Source organism: Talpa occidentalis, unplaced genomic scaffold (genome assembly GCF_014898055.3).
Source record: "Talpa occidentalis isolate TD23 unplaced genomic scaffold, MPIMG_talOcc4v2.1 talOcc4.14, whole genome shotgun sequence".
NCBI classification, from domain to species: domain Eukaryota; kingdom Metazoa; phylum Chordata; class Mammalia; order Eulipotyphla; family Talpidae; genus Talpa; species Talpa occidentalis.
This window is the reverse complement of record NW_023601433.1, coordinates 81,372,215-81,392,432: the sequence shown is the minus strand read 5'-3', so window position 1 is coordinate 81,392,432 and position 20,218 is coordinate 81,372,215. Positions and strand designations below refer to the sequence as shown.

The following is a 20,218-nucleotide window of genomic DNA, read 5'->3' as shown; positions in this document are numbered from 1 at the left end:
GTTGAGGTTTTGTCAGGGAGAGGGAAAGACACTGGCTCTCCTTTCAGTTTTCCTGGTGTGGGGCAAATGGGGACCGTGAGTGCTGGCTCTTAGGGGCTATGATGGCAGGGCATGCCATCATGCAGGGCATGATGTGTGGGCAAATGGGGACCGTGAGTGCTGGCTCTTAGGGGTTATGATGGCAGCGACCTGCTCTGGTAGTGACTGAGGACTACATAAAGCCTGCATTTGCTGAAATGTGTTCTCTCATTCTGCCTTGGCCTAGCACACAGAGTAAATGCAGTGAGCATGTTTCTGGGTATCTCCTTACTCTGCTGGCCTGTGCACAACTTCTCTGGAGGTGGGTGTCTTTGCAATATTGTTGTCTTTGGTCTTGGCTGGTTGGACAAGGAAGGAGACTCCCAGACCTGGGGACGGCTAATTTTGTGAACCAGGATGAGCCAGTTGGGCCTCAAGACTTTCAGATTCAGTTGTGTGCTTGGGTTAGATCAAGTCATAGAGAGGGAATGAGAGAAGAACAAAACAGTTGTGGAGCAAACTCAGGCAAGACATGCACTGCTTTGGTTCCAGATGTCTTCCTGCTGCCTACTTCCCATCCCTTATAATCTCCCTTGGGTTCCATGAAATAGCCTCATCCCTTTCCAGTAAGTTTCCTTTTTGTATTGAAGCCAGTTTCAGTGGCTTTGTTTCTTACACCTGAATGTTGCCTTGCTAAAAACACAAGACAGGCAATTTGGCAAACCTTGATTGATGTTCAAACACACTCAGTGCTCTGAATTCAGTGACACAGAATGTAGCAGAAAAAGGACACAATCCTACCACTTCATAAGACCACACCTTATCAGGAGCCAAATCCAAACTATTGCTGCATCTGCAGTATGATGAAGTTCAGCTTTTCAGGTAAATTTACATCAGAATTTTAAAATAATCCCCTATTTGAGAAGTGAATTTCTTTGGTTTGGTTCTGACAAGCATTGACTTCTTTTTCCATAATGCCATGCTATGGAGTAGATTCAGTTTGACTTGAAATGTCAAGAAAAGTTAGCCACTCCCTTTTGGGGATCTTAAAATAGCATGGCAGGACAAAGTTAAGCTTATCTGTTGTCATATTGCACTTTGTATATAGCTGCTCTGTTTTAGTGATTAAAATGTTTCTCTCCAGTGTGAATTCGGTGAGGAGAGAGATCATATTCTTTCTCTATATCCCCAATGAGATGCTGGGTAGATGCCACAAAAATGTCATCTCCATGCAGTCAGGAGCTTTTTGTTTTCTTTTGTCTTGCTCATTGCAGTTTCCCCAGTGCCTAGAATAGTGGCTGGCCTCAAGCTGGGGCTGGATAAATGCTTGTTAGATGTCTTTTGCATTGATTTCTCTCTGGATAACATGGGCGACAGCTACAACTTTATAAACATTCAAGTATTCACTATTCAAATTCCTATAGTTTTGAGATTGTAAAAGTAGCTACGCTATGACTATGTTAACATATAAATTTACCACCTGTAAAATTAACTTTCAAACCTATGAGCTGCTGTGCCTGTTCCACCTACCTTGACACTTTGTGTTTTGGGGTCAATCATCCAAGGATATAATTGCAAAGTGAAATTGAAACTTACAAAGGCTGCAGGTTTTAATAATGTTAAGAGATACTGGAACAGTTCTGGAAGTGGTAAATATATAAATGGTAAAAATAAAAAAAATTTTTTCTTACTAAAGTTTCTTTAAAAGATAATGCCTGCGGGCCTCCCTGGTGGCGCAGCGGTTGAGTGCTGGGTTGCAAAGCTGCCCGCAGCCTCTGCGGCCCCGGTTCGATCCCCGGCTACTCCCTGGCCACTGGAGGAGGGTCCTACATGGCGCGCAGACCTCTCCTGCCGCCCGCTGCTCCCCTCAGCAGTGTACTTCGGTCCTTCTGCCTGCTCTGCTCCTCGCTCTGGCTCTGGTGAATTCTCTCACCCTCCGTGCTTCTGACTGTACCCAGTGCTTGTATAAACAAAACAAACAAATAAATAAATAAATAAATAAAAACATGCCTCTATTTAAAAAAAAAAAAAGATAATGCCTGCTTATTCAAAAATATCAATGTATGGGGAGTTTATAACGTAAGTAGAGATAAGAAGTATGACACCAATAGCACAAAGACTGGGGGTGGGGTTTAGGGAATGAATGGAAGTTTGCTGCTGTATAGTTTTTACAATGTATGTGAAGTGGTATGTTGTCACCTATGGGTAGACTGTAGTACGTATGAATGTTAAAAGCCTAAGGCAACTAGAAAATTAACACAGCAAAGAGTTTTAGCTAACAAGCCAAAAAATAAAAAATAAAAAGGAATTAAAATGGAATAAATGCATACTTATTCCAATAATTTTTTAAAAAGGTAGAAGAAAGGGAAAGGGAGCCAAGAAATAATAGGGCAAATAGAAAACAAATTAAACACATCCTTGCTAATAATCACATCAAATATAATCTACATGCTCCAAGTAACAGCAAGACCAACTAGATGCTATGCAAGTAACTCAGTTAAATGTAAAAGCACAAGGCACGGCAAAAGGATGGAAAAATATATACCATACTAACACTAATCAAGAGAAAGCTGGAATGACCATATTAATATCATAGTAGATTTCAGAGCAAAGAATATAGCTAGGGATAAAGAGGGACATACAATAAAGGACCACTTCATCTTTAAGAGAACATAACAATCCTAAATGTCCATGCACCTAAGAGTGATCTTGAAGGACTGTGCAAATGTTCCTGGCACCATTGGCAAGTGAGGACCTGTCCAAATCATACACTTAACAGTTGAAGTAGAGAATATTGACAAAGATGACACAATGGGCATTCAGAAGAGAGGGACATGATTGTTAAATTGATGGAATTCTAGAAAATATTCTCCAAAAAGACCCCTTTTAGGATAGCTCTGTGAACACAACCTTGTGATGAAGGGCTTTTACTGCATACAGTTCTGTTGGAATAAATGATGCCAACAAAATCAATATTGATTAAAAATGAAAAATGTGTTTATAGATAAACTCCATGTGTGCTAAGAGTTTAGTAGTGGTTGAATAACTTCCACATTTGGCAGAGTGCAGGGTGAGTATTTGATGGTGTAGATCCATTACTCTTGGAGCTCATAGTTGTTTCATGCTCTTGTAACTGCAGCCACTCACCCTACACTTCCCAGTTAAATTTCAGCTCAACCTCACTACCCATCAGGTGACTTTGGACCAGTTGTTTAGGGGAACTCTGTTTCCTCTCTGTAAAATGAGCACATAATGATGCTCCTCCCAAGATGGAAGTGAGCACTTGTGGGGGGGGGAGGGGAAGCTATGAAAGGGTCTGCACTTGAGAGCTTCATGTAAATAGCAGTTTTTATTTCTCTTTGTTGATTATTGTCATGTCTGCAAACAAATGCAGTGCACAAGCATTCAGAAAAGGCACCTCTTGGTGCCTATCTCCTGTTCCACGTGTATAGCCATTGGCATTTTCTGCAGCATGTCTGTCTCTACTGTGTCAGAGTGGAAAGAATTTGCCAAAATATTTGCCAGGGAATGTGTTGTGCAGTCTCTGCTATCTGCTTATCTCCTAAGTTTATCGTAATTCCTAGAAAAGTACACTGTGTTTTACATCTGAAGCAACAGTTAACTTGAATGTTTATTATCTACTTTTATTTATAATCACTCACTTAACCTACTGAAAGTCTTGCATAGCTGACTTGCAATGTATTACTTTCTTCTGACTGTATTTATATAGTGTTGAATTATATCTGATAGTAAAAGCTTAAATTCACAGCACTTACTGTTTGAAGAGAAAGCACAGGCCAAAAAATGGATTGCATAGCAAAGAAAAATGAAAAGTTTTATCTGTTTTAGGTAATATGAAGTTATAGAAATAAGAACACATTTATGGATGAGTGATAGAGGACATTTGTGTTACCAATCAGTTAAACATGCTTTATAAAAACATGGCAGTCACTATAGAAAACATAAAAACAAAAAGTGAAAGTGATTGGTTTTCTTTCCAGCATTTTATTTAGTTTCTTTCCTTTAATCTGCCCAGAAGTCCTCTGTGTTAGATCATGTTAGCTTCAGTTTTACACATGAGGAAACAGGCTCACAGCTATTCAATATGTTATCCAAGACCATCAGCTAGCCAAGCAGTGAGGCTGAATTTGAATTCAAGTAGCCAGAGGCTATGTTCTCTCCACAAGTTATTTGAGCGAATTTGGAAAAAAAAAATATCAGTTGGAGTTGGTATATTGAGTTGACAAAAACACACTGACAAATGGAGTCATGGAGCAAGCTGTACAATGCAGGATGCCGCTGAAGACAGATCCTGGCCTCTTTATTCTTAAAATAATCATACAGCATCAGTTGTGAGGGTAAGGAGGACAAAGAGGAAAAGAAGGAGTGAAACTAGAAAATGTGCTCTGTAATCTGTAGTTTCAGGGGTCATGATTCTGCCCCCCAGGTACTTCTCAACTGCTTGATGACTCAGCATTGTGATTGAAATCAAGCCCTAGGCCCCCAGCCACATGTTTCAAGGTTTCATTCCACTGATCAGCTTCTGGGGGTCCCTTGTCAGAAATCAGTCAATGCCCCCCCACCCCCTCTCGGGGTTTCCCAGTCATAGCTCATGATGCACACCCTTCCCAGGGTGATCATGTTTTCTGCTCTTGATTGACTTGAAAGGCACCTTGTAGGTTGGACTCCTATAACTGATTGACCAGGCATTTCTGACCTCGTACAGGAATGCAGAACTGTCAGTAACAAAAATGGTGGCTGAACAGGCCACTTAGGATTCGCACACCCACATTGGTGCAAAACATTATCCTGTAGGTGCAGGAAGTAGTTGTTTTCTTGGGCAGATCTTTGAGGGGAAAGAAGTGGCTTAATGGTCAGGAATGATAAAAGGAAACTATTTGATGAGAAAAAGACGAATACATGGCATTCCAAATACAGAAAAGTTTCTATTTCTTTCAGACAAGCTTAAATTCCTGTATACTACTGATTTCCTTCTTTCCTGCCTTCCTTTCCTTTATGAACTGGGGCAAGGCCAGATGTACGGGAGGGTGAGAGAATTCACCAGAGACAGAGTGGGGAGCAGAACAGGCAGACAGGCCAAAAACACTGCTGAGGGGAGCAGCCCCGAGACAGGAAAGGTCTGCTGCGCCATGTCCTGGCCAGCCGGGACTCAAACCCATGCTGCAGAGGCTGTGGACAGCTTCACAGAGCTGCACTCAACCCTCAACCCGCTGCACCACCGGGGAGGCCCACTACTGATTTTCAAACTTGAGCGTATACCCCCCCAGAGATTCTGTTGCCCAAGAATTTGCATTTCTAGCAAGCCCTCAGGTGACGCTGATGCTGCTCATTTGGGAACACATTTGGACATCACTGCTATAGACTACTTGAGAAAGGTGGAGACATGATTGGTATGTGTAAGAGAAATTCACCTGGTGACAGCATTCAAAGGACTGGGGAGAGGGGTGAATAGTGTGGGACAGTCAAGCTCATAGTTTAGGATTTATAACAAAGAGCTACTTGTAACAGTCACTAGAAGAGGCTGGTGATGAGGAAGGATGTAAAATACTTGCAACAACCACTGGATTGTGCAGAGATTGTTTTTAGACATCCCAGTATCTAGAACAGTGCCTGGCATGTATTAGGTACTCAGTAATTATTTGTTGCATGAACGAATGGACAAATAGAAGAATGAATAAGAACTCCATATGTTAAAACTATTTAGCAATTACTATATGTAATCCATTCTTCCTGGTTCACTCGCATAAAACATTTTTTAAAAATTTGTCATTTTTGGTAAATTTCAGAATATGTAAGGATGGGGGGAATATACAGTAAAATTTCCTCCTACTCTTGTCCTTATCCCCTTCATTCTTTCCCTAGAGGCAGTGATTGTAAATGGTTTCTTGTGTATCCTGCCAGGACATCCCATATATCTATTTGTGTCTGTGTATTTAAGTTTTTTAAAACTCAGAAGAAATGTAATACCCTATATCACTACTCTGGCCTTTGTATTTTTAATTTAACAATATATTTTATTGTTCATTTCATATAACTTCTATGTAAGATGAACTCTCTTAAGCACTTGTTTTATTTAAATTTCTAACTATGGAGTTGCCATTATTTAAGTAGTTCTCTGTTGATGGGCATTTAGATAGCTTGCAATCTTTTGACATAATTAACACATTACAGTGATTATCTTATACATTTGCAATTTGGTAAATATAATCAAATTGCCTCCAAAGTGGGTGAATAGTTTACATTCCCGATAGTTTTTCAGAGAGAGCCTATTTCCTCAAGAAGAAAATGTTTTATGAATTTTTTTCATGTTGTTCAGTTTGATTGATGAAAAACACATTTTTGTATTTTTCTAATTGTGAGTGGAGTTTTACAATTTTTTTATATTTATATGTCAGTTGTATTTCTTGTTCTGTGACTAGCGTGTTGTCCTTTGCTCACTTTTCAATTCTTTTTTTCCATGTTGAATCTTAGAAACCCTTTGTATGTTAAAGAATATGTTACATGGTTGTTATTCTGTAATTGTGCATATTAAGTGAATTTTAAGTTGTTACCCACATTTTTTTTTTTTTCCTACATAGGATTTCTTAATATTTGGGATCTCAGGACTGGAAAGTATCCTATTCATCGTTTTGAGCATGATGCAAGAATACAGGCACTAGCTCTCAGCCGGGAAGATGCAACTGTTGCCACGGCTTCTGCTTTTGATGTCATAATGTTAAGCCCCAATGAGGAGGGTATTTGGCAAATAACTGCAGAATTTGAAGTTCATAAACTGGTGAGCTTTTAGTCTGGTCATTTTATTTTTCTTTCTTAGGATCTCTGGGTCTATATAAACAAATAGTAATAATGTCATTCAGTTCTTGTGAACCTTACAATCATAACTCTCCAGACAGCCTTGTACAGTAGATATGGTATTTTCCCCATTACCAAGAAGTCAAAGAAGCTTAGAGCTATGACTTGACTTGCCCTATTCTCACAGCCAAGCAGCTGTGATTCAGATCTTAGACCTGATTTCAGGGCTCGAGTGTTTCATCACTGTGCTCTTCATTCTCCATCATAGTAACAGGACATTCACTCCTGCACATCTGAGCTCAGTTTCTGGCTTACTATATAAGTGAGCATGAGTCCAGTGGTATCATCTCAGTCCATGTGGGAAGGAAGGTTTCCATCCTACACTTTCTCCTTCCCAAGTTTTCTCACCTGGAATTCATAGTGACTCTTGAGTGAAAATAGATTTAAGTCAGTGTCAATTGGATAGCCATGTCTGGGGTGTCAAGTGTGAGGCCGAGCCAACCATAAGAGTTCTTTACATAGAGCTTGTTTCTGAGTTCAGTTGAATGTGAGTCTCTACATTTGTATGGTGGGAGATCATTTGGTGGTAAAGAAAGAGCTCAAATCTGTCTATGCTGAATTTGGATTTAATTTAAACAGTCTTGACTTTGGCACTAGTGGGAAATTGAACAGAGATGCCTGCATTGAACTGATGGCCTGACTGGAGCAAATTCTGTTCCTCTCTCTCTTCATCTAGTAAAAATCTTGTTAGACTTGAATAACTAAGAAGCCGTGGGGTTACTGCTTTACCTCTGTAAGCTTCTTGTCTCTTTAATGAACAGTGCCTGCAGAGTGGATGTAGTGTTCCCCCCCCAAAACACCTGATGTCATCTCATCTTAGAGTTTTATCAGAAAAATGCAAAAATAGCATATTTCTGTTTGTTCTCAAAGCTACCACAGTGTGTGCTGTTTGGTCTCTGACTAAAGAATACTACAGAGGAGCAATAATTATGAAAACTCAATTACTTGAGATGTGAGTCCCTTTCTAAAGCATAAATCCTGTCTTGGCATTAAGGTGGTATCCTGGCAAGACTGGAAGCTTTTTAAAGTAGTTACAGCTCCCAGCAAATGGCACAACCACTGTCAATCTGAGCCTCTTGGTCTGTCAGAAATCCAACATTAAGATGAAATTAAATGGCTACACTGAGGATGTTGACTTTTGGAAAATCAGAAATGATTTTTAGAATAGGAGAGAGGAAGCAAACAGCCATTGCTGGAGGCATGTGTCATGACAGGCTTTACGTGTTATTTCTCACCCTGGATGAGGTGTTGCCACAGAATGTGCTATCTCTGGAAAAGGGACCCCCTGGCTTTTAGAGCTGGGCCATTTTTGTCTTCCCCAGATATGCTCCCTGAATTGCTATGGCCGTGTTCCCGGGCTTGTGGTGCTACCCCAGAACATCCATCCTTTGTGATGGCCCATGGCTTGGGGTGTGGGGCTGCCACCATTGGACCCGAGGATTAGTGAGTCTCCTGGATGTTTACTCTCTCAAGCTTCTGGACTGTCCTCAGGATTTGGGTTTTTGAACTCATTTGGCTTGCTGTCAGGGCAATGCTGTCTTTTTCACTGTGGATTTTCATAATTGCACAGCATGGCTCACCTGCTTTTGGACATTCAGAATTTTTTTGAGGTGAAAAGCTGATGTAAATTGCACTCAGGGGACCTGTGTCACTCATGGACATAGGAAAGCAAATGATTCTTGAAGGGAGCAACTCGTTCCTGTGTATACCAAAGAAGGTGGTAGCAATAACGCAGCCAGGAGTACTGCAGTGGCACAAAGATGCCTGTTTGCGGTGGCCTTCCTACCTTGGACACTGAGGCCAGGAGTGAGCAGGTAGCTCAGGTACTGCTCACCCATGTCAACATGTTTTTGGTATTTGCACAATTGTTAAAATGTGATTTTTTTGCCAGTTTGGAACAGAATGAATTTTATTTTTTATGTCTTGTGAGAAAAACAAAACTACTAAAATCTTTCATTGTTGAGTAGTTCTCACATCCTGATGGTTCTGAATTTAAAAGACACAGAAAGGTTTACAGTGACAGACCTCCCATCCGCTCCATCGAACAGCTTGTTTCCCTCCGTGAAGCGCCCTTGCTAGGAGACTTAGGCCAGGCGCATCGGAGCTCCTGTGCCCCACCGCTCTGCTGAGTCCTGTGGCTCACCTGGCTTCCCTGCTTCCTCCTCCAGATTCCCCTTGGAGATGATGCCATTTGTATGTTTGCAGAGACATCTGCACAATTTTACCTTTGACTGTGTGGTTGTGCAAGGAATAGATGAACTAATAGTTATTAATTACGCATATTTTGTTTTTTCCAGTTTTTAGCAATGGCAAAATAGTGCTGCAGCAAATAACTTTGTAAATGATCATTTTCATAAATGTGAGTTACTTGTAAGTAAATTCCTAAAGTGATTTATTAGGTCAACGATTATTTGCATTTAACATTGTGGTGTTGCCAGCTTACCCTCCCTGGAAGTTAGACCACATTATATCCCACCAACCATAAATAAATGGGGGTCATAAATATGGTTATCCCCTCCATTACCCCAGGACCTTATCAGACTAATTAGTTTTTATTGATGTGATAGATATTTTGGTGAATGTTTACTTTGTATTTTTTTATTAGAAGTGTATTGTTTCTTTTATGATGAGTATATCTTCATTTGTGTAAGAACTGTATATGTTTAATTTCTTGTCAGCTCTCCCTTTTCCCATGTTTTTCCTGTTGGGTTACTCGTATTCTCATTCATGTGTAGGAAGATTTATTTTTGACCAAATTTGTATGAATTATAGGTGAGATCTTAAGGACTAAACCGTTCTTTAATGCTTAACTCTTTAACAGGTTGACTACCTTGAAATAGTTCCAGATACCGGGAGGTACCCTGTGGCAGTGGCCACTGCTGGAGACCTGGTGTACCTGCTTAAAGCTGATGACTCTGCCAGGACGCTCCATTATGTCTATGGCCAGCTTGTCACGTGCCTAGATGTCTCAGCCAACCAGGCTGCTTTTGGTGTGAAGAGTCTGGGATGGGTATACGAAGGAAACAAGGTACAAAAATAGTGGGATGTTTGGTGACAGTTTAAAAAAATGTAAAAAAAAATTTTTTTTAGATGTATTCAGGTACTCTACCAGCGTGGTAAAAAAAAATTTAAGCGGGCCTCCCCAGTGGCGCAGCGGTTGAGCGCTGGGTTGTGAAGCTGCCCGCGGCCTTTGCGGCACCTGTTCGATCCCGGGCTGCTCCCCGGCCACTGGAGGAGGGTCCCACATGGCGCGCAGACCTCTCCTGCCGCCCGCTGCTCCCCTCAGCAGTGTACTTCGGTCCTTCTGCCTGCTCTGCTCCCTGCTCTGGCTCTGGTGAATTCTCTCACCCTCCCGTGTTCTGACTGTACCCAGTGCATGTATAAACAAAACAAACAAACAAACAAACAAACAAATAAATAAAACAAAAACATGCGTCTATTAAAAAAAAAAATTTAAGCACTTCGAAAGGATATAAAGTGAAAAGTAATTGTTTTCTTTCTTCTCCTTTCTCCCAGCCTACTCTGCAAAAGAAACAAAACATTTTTCAGGAATTCATGTAGAAAAATTTAATGCATATATAGGTATATTTATACACAAAAATTCTGCATGTATAAATGAGATCCTTGCTTACTGGTCTGTGCTCAGTAATCTGTATAGGGTGTCGCATGCCACCATGCACAGGCTCTCTTGAGGGTCCCAGATGCTTAACCTGTTTAACCTGTCTCCACCCCGGTGGGCTTTTAAAATGCTATTATGATGTATGTTGCAACTTGCCAAAATGTTTGTAGTGTATCTCTAGTAGAAATTCCCAGCAGTTATTTTGGGGGTCAGAAGGTATGTGTACTTAGGATGTCAGTTGTATCAAAATTTACAGTCTTACCAACAGTGTGTAAAAAGTGTGTAAAAGTACCTCATACTGAGTCAGAAACGAGGAGACAGGTTTCTCATTAAATTCTTTGCATGATGACTACATTTTATCATTGCCTAGTATTTTACTGTCCTGACTCTAGGCCAGGTACTTAGTTTTAAATGTTTTAAAGCTGATTTCTAAATTTCTCTTATTCTTCCAGTGAAATCCAGGGAAAGGAATATAAGTTTTGTTTTCCCTCTAATTTAGCTGCTCTTGACCCTCATGGCACTGGGTATAATCCCTGGAAAGGAACTTCTCTCTAAAGCCAGTGGCTACTCTGATGATACCTTCTCTAAGGGAGGAAGGAAGGCTTTGCCACATAACAGCTTTGTGAACTGAGGAAGAGCCAGGCTCTGGATGCATACCACCTGTGTCCAGGCCTGCCCTCCAGTCTGCCACCCTGAGTGTGACCTTAAGCAGGTCACTTAACCCTCTAATGCCTCAGTTTCCTCATTTGTGAAAGTGTTCATAACAGTGCCTACTTCGGAGAATGGTGGGGTGAAATGCAGACACGTAAAGCTTTCAGCACAGTGCGTGGCACCTTCCAGACAGCCATCGCCATGTGCTTCCTATTACTTCTACCAGTGGTAGTTTGAGTCTGGCCTCTCATACATTTTTTTTTTTTAATTTTTTTTAATTTTTACAAGCACTGGGTACAGTCAGAAGCACGGGAGGGTGAGAGAATTCACCAGAGCCAGAGCGGGGAGCAGAACAGGCAGAAGGACCAAAGTACACTGCTGAGGGGAGCAGCGGGCGGCAGGAGAGGTCTGCGTGCCATGTGGGACCCTCCTCAGGTGGCTGGGGAGCAGCCGGGGATCGAACTGGCGCTGCAGAGGCTGCGGGCAGCTTCGCAACCCAGCGCTCAACCACTGCGCCACCGGGGAGGCCCCTCTCGCGTTTGTTTGTTCTGTTTACACATGCACTGGGTACAGTCAGCGCGGGAGGGTGAGAGAATTCACCAGAGCCAGAGTGGGGAGCAGAGCAGGCAGAAGGACCGAAGTACACTGCTGCCCCTCTCATATATTTTTAACGTGGTGTTTTCTCCTATGTGCAAGATCAACTCTCATTTATCTATGTACAGTTTTGCAACCTAGTAAATGCTTGAAGAATTGAAGTGTCCTGGATTCCAATTATATAGGCTTCATCCAGGAAGGTAGAAAACAGTAGGAAATAACCAGGTCTTACTGTGATCTCCCTGTGAGAAGAGATCCCGTTGTGGGTCAGGCTCAGCCAGCTTGTAGATGCATATTCAGCAAGTGTTAGCAGGAGAGTCTGTGAAGATACAGCTCCTGTGTTTTGTCTTCTTGAGAAGTGGAAGGAGGGTACAGTCGTTGGTGGTTGTAGATGGCGATTTAAACATGCCAGCTCTCTGAGAGGTGTCTAAGATGTATTTGGGCAGTCTGTCACCAGTTTCCTTTCTTGGGCTTTGAAAGACTTTCTTCTCCAATTTTGGTGAGCTTATTTGTTAAGAAAAGAGAGACTATTTGCTTTCTATCCATCATGCTTTCAGGTTTGAGTTATCTCATTTATTTCTCCAGTTCTCAGTGTAATGAGGTGGTCGATATATTTAATACCAGCCTGCTTTAATTTTTTCATATTTTTAATAAATTTTTTAATCTAGCAGGTCCTGTTTCTCTGACTTAACTGAATGGATCATTTCTGTAGTGATGCCATAATGGGTTTATTTGAGAAACCACTTAAAGGAACAGTTTTAAATTGCACAGAATTAGACTGGGCCATGCTAGGTACTTTTTTGTATGCCCCTCAAAATATCCAAGCAAATTCAAAGCTATAAGCATAAGAATTAACTGTTTAATACCTTAATTTTATGAAAATTCCTTTTAAAAAGTTTATAGTCCCTCAAATAGCTTGATACTTGGTAGTTTTCATATGCATTTTAAAATTGAGTGGAAGTAAATTTGCTACAAGAATGTGATGAAGCATCTCTCTGAAATCTGACAGTAGTGTTTATTTAGTCAGGCAAATATGTACAGTACAAACCTGTGTGGGATGGTTGGTTATTGTTAGTAATAACTTTGCATTGAGATGTTTCTCCAGCATGAATGCCACCTACTCAAATGCAAGGAAAGCCAAGTGTTATCTAAGAAACTTTCCTTATTTTGGCGGAAGCTGGATTTTCCCTCTGACTGTGTTTAATGGAGTTTCTGCTTTTGAGAAAACTGCATTTTTAAGAAATGCAGCTGTCTTATAACATGCCTGTATGTGTCGAGCCATGTCATGGGTGGCTCTGTGAGAGTTTAGTATCGTCCTGCTACCCTGTAATGTAATGTCATAATTCTCAACTCATCTCCCATCAACTCATCTCTGGCTCACGCGTCCCAGTGCCCACGAATGCCGAGTTTGGCTGTCTGCACGCGCGCCAGCAGCATGTGCTCCAGCACATTTTATGAGGGTGGTTGGTGACTATTAGCAGTGGAGTTTGCCTGGAGCTATATACACTTGGGGCTTGTGTCTGTGCCTCTGGCCTGTGTATCTAGGACTCAGATGAAGGTTTTATGAGAACAGAGAGTTTGGTTTATCTTTGTTTGTGCCTGATACAGAACTGGGGTTTAGCTATAGTCCATTATTGATTAACTGTGATAAAAGCAAACAGTGAAGTTCAAATGTTGATATAGAATTTTAGTGAGGAACTAAAATGTCCCTAACCAGAAGAAGCATTCCGGAGGTGTTATTTTTGTGTAGTTGGAGAATATCCTGTACAATATGTACAATATGATAATCACATCAGCATGCTTAGGCACCAAGCTGTCTGAGCATTGAGTAATAATGGTTCAAGTTCATCCATTCATGTGTCCGCCATCCAGCCCACCATGCACTCATCACAGATAGTTAGGATCACCAGTTGTGTTCCTGGTGTTGGAGTCTTAAAATAGCATTATTCAGCGCACATATTCAACAAACTGGTGCTTAAGTAACCTCACTCCGTTAATAAGCATAGATTTCTAAGAAAGTAAAACCAAGTAACTTACCAAAGGTTCATTTCTTTCTTAAGGAAAGGCTTGTGGCTGCAGCTGGTCAGTTCCTTCCAGCTTGGGTCGGAAGGAGCAGAGGGAGAGCGAGAGCTCTCGTGCTGGGTTTGCTTATGCACAGAGATGCTCAGGCCTGGATTTCAGAGGCCAGAAGTAGGGGCCACACTTGAGTTTGCCAGCATTTCCTTTGCCAAGTAAAGTTGTAGGAGAAAAAAGATTTTTTATCTATCTTCACTCTTTGTTAAAAGAGCAGATCTTCAAACATCTTTAAAAAAACAAAGTGGTTTTGATCAATGCCTTCGCTTGTTTCAGAAATCCAAAGACACGAAAGGAAGAGTATGCAGTGTCCTTTCAACCTGCCCCCTACTTTCTTTTCCTGGAGCCAGATCAGTGCCAGTTTATTGTGCATCCTTTCAGAAATATTTTATGCACGTGTAAGCAAATTAGCTGTACGTATCTTCACTCCTTTCTTTTAAAGATATAAATGGTGAAGTACCAGCTTACTGTTCTTTACTTAGCTTTTCCTATATCACAATCTCTTGGAGACCATCTCATTATTTCTTATAATAAAGAGCTTACTGGTGGATTGGGTGTGTGCATGCCATGTGAGTGTGTATGTGTGACATTATATGATGTACCTGGTGGATGTCCAGTAATTAGAGATTGTTCTCAGCCTTTTGCTATGGCGAACAACACTGGGTCCACACGAATATATTTGTAGGATAAGCTCCTCCAGGTGAGCTTGATGGGTCAGAAGGGTTTGTGCCTTCATGATTCTGATAGACATCGCCCTCTGTAGAAGGCAGATCTGGGGAAGTATGTGAGTGGCAGTGCTTCCCATTTCCCTAATAACTCACTGACATTTTTTCTTTCGTGTGCATAACAGGAAGATCACAACAAAACTGAGGCCAGAAGAAATAAATAGAGGTCTGTCTGGTCCTGCCCTTCATTTGAGTTATTTTGTAGCTTTGTGCTTTCAAGATGAGCAACTATTTATTGAAAATCCCTTTGCTTCACTTAGAATCAGTGCAGTAGGACAGACAGTCCTCACAGGCTGTGGTTAGATGGAAGGAGCTGCAGCTCACACTGATAGGTGCCCCTGCTCGATTGATTTGGAACTGCTGTGGAGAGTTTGTGATTCCTTTAAGATTTAAATTAACCTGCCTCTTTTCTCTTCTGTAAAATGAAGAGAGTTGGACACCTTTCTGCTCCTGTACAGTACCCATATTCCTTAATTCTTCAAGTGAATAGGTGGCTAATTTTTCCCCTTAATTGGTGGAATTGTGTGAATCTGATTCACCATTTTGGCTGCTGGGTAGCTGAGGGCTTCTGGAATGGGTTGAGGAATCCACTGCCTTACTGTTTCTTCTAGTACAATGTCTTAAGGACCATGCTTGTTGCTGGCAGAAATGATTGGGCAGGAGATTGTTTGTTACCTTTCCATCAGTTCCTGTCTCTTGTTGGGCAAGAGGTATATGGTGAGAATGTTGCTTGGAAGTCTTTTACTTCTAGATGAAAATATGTTAAGTTTTGATGTTGCATTCTTAAGTTCTCAGACTTCACTGCATAAGTGACCTTAAACGTAGCCATTGCTAAGTGGCCTATGATTGTGGAAGAAAGCAAATGTAACCCCAGTGATTCTGGCCTCATCTCTCCATCATGCTGCAGTGCAGAGACCAGTGTGAACTCTGTTAATGTAGCCCTTTATGCCCAAACATCCCTTTAAAATCAGTTTTTATGTCTCATATTTCCTGAATCTGTCAAAGATAACTTCCATCCATGAAAATGTATTTATGATTCCCTATCATCTTTATTAATTCTTTTGCTACCTGCATTAAATTTTGCTCTCAGAGGTGGAAGGTTGGAAGATAGAATTGCCTCATTTAAGAGCATTATGTTGACGATGAGTCTCATGCCTCATAAAGAAAGAGAGAGATCCACTTAGGGCTCTTAGCATCATTCTATGTATTTGGACATATTTCCTAATTTAGTTCTGAAGTACTTGGCATTCAGTAGCAGATTGTATTAAGCAGCATGCAGCATGCATCCTAATCAGGGAGATGTGAGTGAAGTAATCCAGAAGGCAAGGCTGGAATGTGTTTGACAAGGACGCTCACTTGGCGCTGCTGCCTCAGCTTACATCACGCTGGAAAATAATTACTAACGTCTCTTATGGTAATCATTCCCTATACACAGACGTGAAAAGACTGGATTGGTTGCTTGCACTCATGAGTGGTAGTATCTGCCTGGGAGAGCCTTTGGAACCAGCGTTTGTGGATTCTGGACCCATTCTTTAATCATCCTACATCAAATAGGAAATCTGTCTTGTCTTTTGTTCGAGGGGCCATTCCAGAGACAAATAAAAAGCTTGTATTTTACAGGCAGTGTGAATACTTTAAAATTGAAAGTTCATAAAGCAGATGTCTCATTTCTTTTTCACTTTCACTTATAAACCTTTAAATTTTTTTATATTGACTTTCTTCTTGGCGAAGTTTAGGAAAGTAGCTCTTGGAAGCCAGTTGGGTTGTTGGGTAATGTTGATCACACAGGGAGCCATTCACTGAACATCTCGTCACGCTAGATTTCTGTTGGCACTGGAACCGGATGGATCGTGCATTCTTGTGGGCCTCACCACTGGTTTTCTCTGCTTTGAAATGAACATGAGGTAGTAGGGAGAATGTCTCCCTGAGTTTGCTGATCTCTAGAGTGGTGGTAAGTTATACAGATAGACGAGGATTGAACCTTCAAGTGTTTTGTACGTGTTTGAGTGTTAATATGGTGTCAGTTGTGGATGTAAATGAGATTCTCCTCACATGTTGTGAGAACCCTGGAGTACCTCTATGGAGGCTAGGGTTGCTCAAAACAGTGCAAGAGACCTCTGACTTAGAGACCTTGGGGACCCAATTCAATTGTGATGGGCAATTCTGCGAAAAGTGTTTCTTGGAATGCTGCTGTTACTCGTAGAAGCAAAGAGTGCTTTAGGGTCTAGTGCTCCTGGGAGAGAGTGGTGAAGGTTACAGGGAGTGTCAGGAAAAGTACTTTCTGCTAAATCAAGATAGTGATAGAACCTTTGGGGATCGAACAAGGGTTCTGGAGTCAGATAAACTTCAGGTGAGTTACACTTCTCAAGTTTCCAAATGGGAGAATCCTGGGAAAGAAAGGAGAGTCATGGGACTGGTGTTTGGTTCTTGTTAGGAACTTCCTCTACCGCCCACCCACACTGGGTTGATGGGGTCCGGTCAGAGTTCATAGGAAACCCTGGGCAAGGGGGCAGTCTAGGCAGAGGCTGGAGAAAGGAGGGAGTTTTGGGGACCAGGGGGATAAGAAGTGGTGCTGGGTGATGATGCAGGCTCTCTAGTCATAGGTACCTGTGGGATAGCATGGGAGCTGTGCTGAAGCAGTGCTTTGTAGTAACAGCAGTCTGTGGTCTCTACAAAATTCATTTTCCCCAAAATTGCTTTGAAAGAATGCATTTAGCTTAGAGAAGGATGGCTCAATCTCATTTCTTGCAGAACTACTGCAGTAAGTTACTGTGAATGCTGAGTCACTTTGTATAAAAGCCTTTGAGATGTGAAGCCTTAATGAAGAAGACTGGAACTGAGTCTTTAGTCTTTGTTCACACATAGTTTTTGCATTTCAGTGATACTTGTATGACTGTCTAATGTTTAAAACCATTGAACAGTATGCTGATCAATGAGACAGTTCATCAGACCATTACATTGAAGTATAGTGATTGTTTGCCTTTCTTTCACCTTTTACATTAAGCTTAGGATTTTATTTAGGGCCTAATTTTTCTAATGTCTCCTGATTATGTATGTGGAATTTCCATCCTGCTTCCCATCCCACACCCATGGGAGAGCATGAACTTGGACAGGATTGGCTTCTGTTTCTTTGTGCCACATTGTCAGTAAATATGTTCCAAACAGCAGCTAGGTTTGTTAGGGTTGAAAATCAGCTTATTTTTTAGTTAATGAAGATTGGACAGGGCTATTAGAAATGTCTACCTTCCACTACATGGTTTGGAGATACATATATATCTCTCCCCAGACAGTTGAAACTGATGACCTGATGGTGGTGTTTGAGGGGGATTAGGAGACAGAAAGAGGGCACACAGAAAATGTGCTCGTGAATTTGAATTTCAGAATATTTCGAATGTTTAACTGTTTTCCAAATATATACAGCAGCTTAAACTAGACTAAGAAAATATTACAAAGTAGAGAACTTTTGTTTTTTATTCAATAAATCGATGAATATGATTTATTAATTTACCCAGACTTTAGTCTTCTATAAGACACTGCCTGAGAGAGTGGGTTTATAATTAACTTATCAATTATTGAGTTGCAGATGAATCTTCTAATGGACAGAAAGTAACTTTTAGGCATTCTCTCAGTGAGCTATTAATTTACGGTTTTGTAGATAGGCAGAGGAAAACTCCAGCTTAGTTCACGTCTGAAAGATCACATTCCAAATAAAGGGACTCGGGAGGAATGACTAGATTCACAGCATGTCAAAATGAGGTCACAAATTGTCTATACTGGGCAGCAGACAGAAAGCAGCTGTGCCTGTGACCTGGGTCCCAGCCTCTGCGCGCCACTCTTGCTGCCGAACAGTGCCCTTGATACTGGACCAAACTCACTGGACCTACGCAGAATTGATACTCAGAGTTGAATGTCTGAGTCTTTCTAGGTGAGGATGTTCAACCCTGGCTCCACCAGCTTCCTCAGGTGGCCTCTGCGCTGTGGCATTGCCTTAGGGTGTGAATTCTGATCTCATGCCCACAATTAGTCTTAAAATGTCTTAAAATATATGTTGAAAGTGACATTAAGATAACTTCCCTGGCCTCCTGCATTTTCCTCACCTCTGTGCCACTTGTTAGCATCCCTTCTCATGGTCCCGTTCAGGTTCTGTCAGGGCCAGGGTGCATGCTGAGCGCTGTGGTCAGGCCCATCTTCTGCCTGCCTTGCCAGGCCCTGGGTGCTCAGGCTCCTTCTCTCCATCCCACACCTCCAAAATGAGCCCCTTACTCCAGCCAGACCAGGGCCATCCAGAGCATGTCATGCTTATTCCCACCTAGCAATAACATTCCCTCTTCCCTCCTATCTTTCCAAGTGCGTTCAGGGAAGGTCCATCCAGAGTCCCACCTACCAGCAGGCGCTTCATCAACTCTTCTGGCTCTTGGTGACCGTCACCCCCTGCTCTGACTCTCGCAGCAGCCAGGATCTGCACACCACACTGTCCTTGCCCAGCACGGTTCTTAGATCAGTATGGCTTGGGAGGCAGGCGGTGAGGTTTCGTAGTTGAGTAACACCTGATTACTGGTTGAAAAAGAAGTTTTTTGGCTTGCGCAGGCAGTAGCAGTATAGTGCAGGGGTTCTCAATTCCAGGAGGTATCAGAAAAATACGGTTCTTTGGACCCTACCCCCAGGGCTTCTGATCCAGTGAGTCTGGGGTAGGACCTGAGAATCTACATGTCTGCCATGTGCTGCTGGTCCTGGGGGCTGGAGTAGGTGTTTGCAGAGCATGGGCTTGGAGGTTGCCCACCAGGTTTGAATCCTAGTTCCAAAACTTAGCAGTAGTGTGATTTGACATCTTCACATATGATATGCACCCTGTGGAAACAGGGGTCGGGTGTGAATGTGTTGAAGTGCTTTGCATGTACGAGAATACCATAAATGCTAGTCCTTCTTAATGACCTTTTTGCCTGGAACCAGGAAAAGGCATTGTGATGGGTGGCAGACATTGGCACAGGGATGAGAGCAACTGGGCTCTTGTCTTCTGCTTCGTCATTAGCTGTGGATGAGGCAAGTTATTTTAAATTGTTTAAGCCTTGGTTTCTTTATGCATAAAAAGTAGACAGTAGTATTTGTCTCTCTTCCTTTTTGTGGTTGTGAGAATCAAATGAAATAATACTCTAAAAGAATGTGTGGAAAGAGATACTGTGATTATTAACAACAGCTAGTATTTATAATGTCATCTCACGTGCAAACCCCTGCTCAGCACATGTCCTCCGGTGCAGGCTTGGCTGTGTAGTGCTGTTGCACGTCGGTAGGCCCTCTAGTCATGTGAAGGGGCTCCCCCAGCGTGGGCTCTTTGCCCTGTGCCAAAGGCCCTGATTGACTGACCGCTGCGGTCTTTTACGCTCTTCCATAAACTGCCGTGTGTTTCGGTGATGGGATGTCCGCGCATTCTGCCTGTCTGCCCCGGCTAGCCTTTGTGCAATCTAACTTGGGGCCAAACTAAAAGTGGCCAGCTTAGTCAAAGAAAACTGATGATCAGGTCAGTGTGGTGTCCTGAGTGAGGTGCATGATGCTGAGTCTCTGGGCTTCTCGATGTCTTCATGTTACAGTCTTCTCACTTACTATCTTCTCATGTTTCACATCTCATCTGAGCAACTTTGAATTTTAAAAGAGTTCATTTCATAGTGAA

General features: G+C 41.9%; 1 protein-coding gene across 1 annotated transcript in view; it reads left to right on the top strand.

Annotated features, from left to right (window-relative positions):
- The window catches only part of FBXW8 (F-box and WD repeat domain containing 8), a 110,046-nt gene that overhangs the window by 61,896 nt on the left and 27,932 nt on the right, over nucleotides 1–20,218 (top strand). Inside the window, exons 6-7 of the mRNA XM_037511098.2 lie at nucleotides 6,618–6,814; nucleotides 9,713–9,919. Of these exons, the coding sequence (XP_037366995.1) occupies nucleotides 6,618–6,814; nucleotides 9,713–9,919 (404 nt within the window). The remainder of the gene's footprint in view (nucleotides 1–6,617; nucleotides 6,815–9,712; nucleotides 9,920–20,218) is intronic.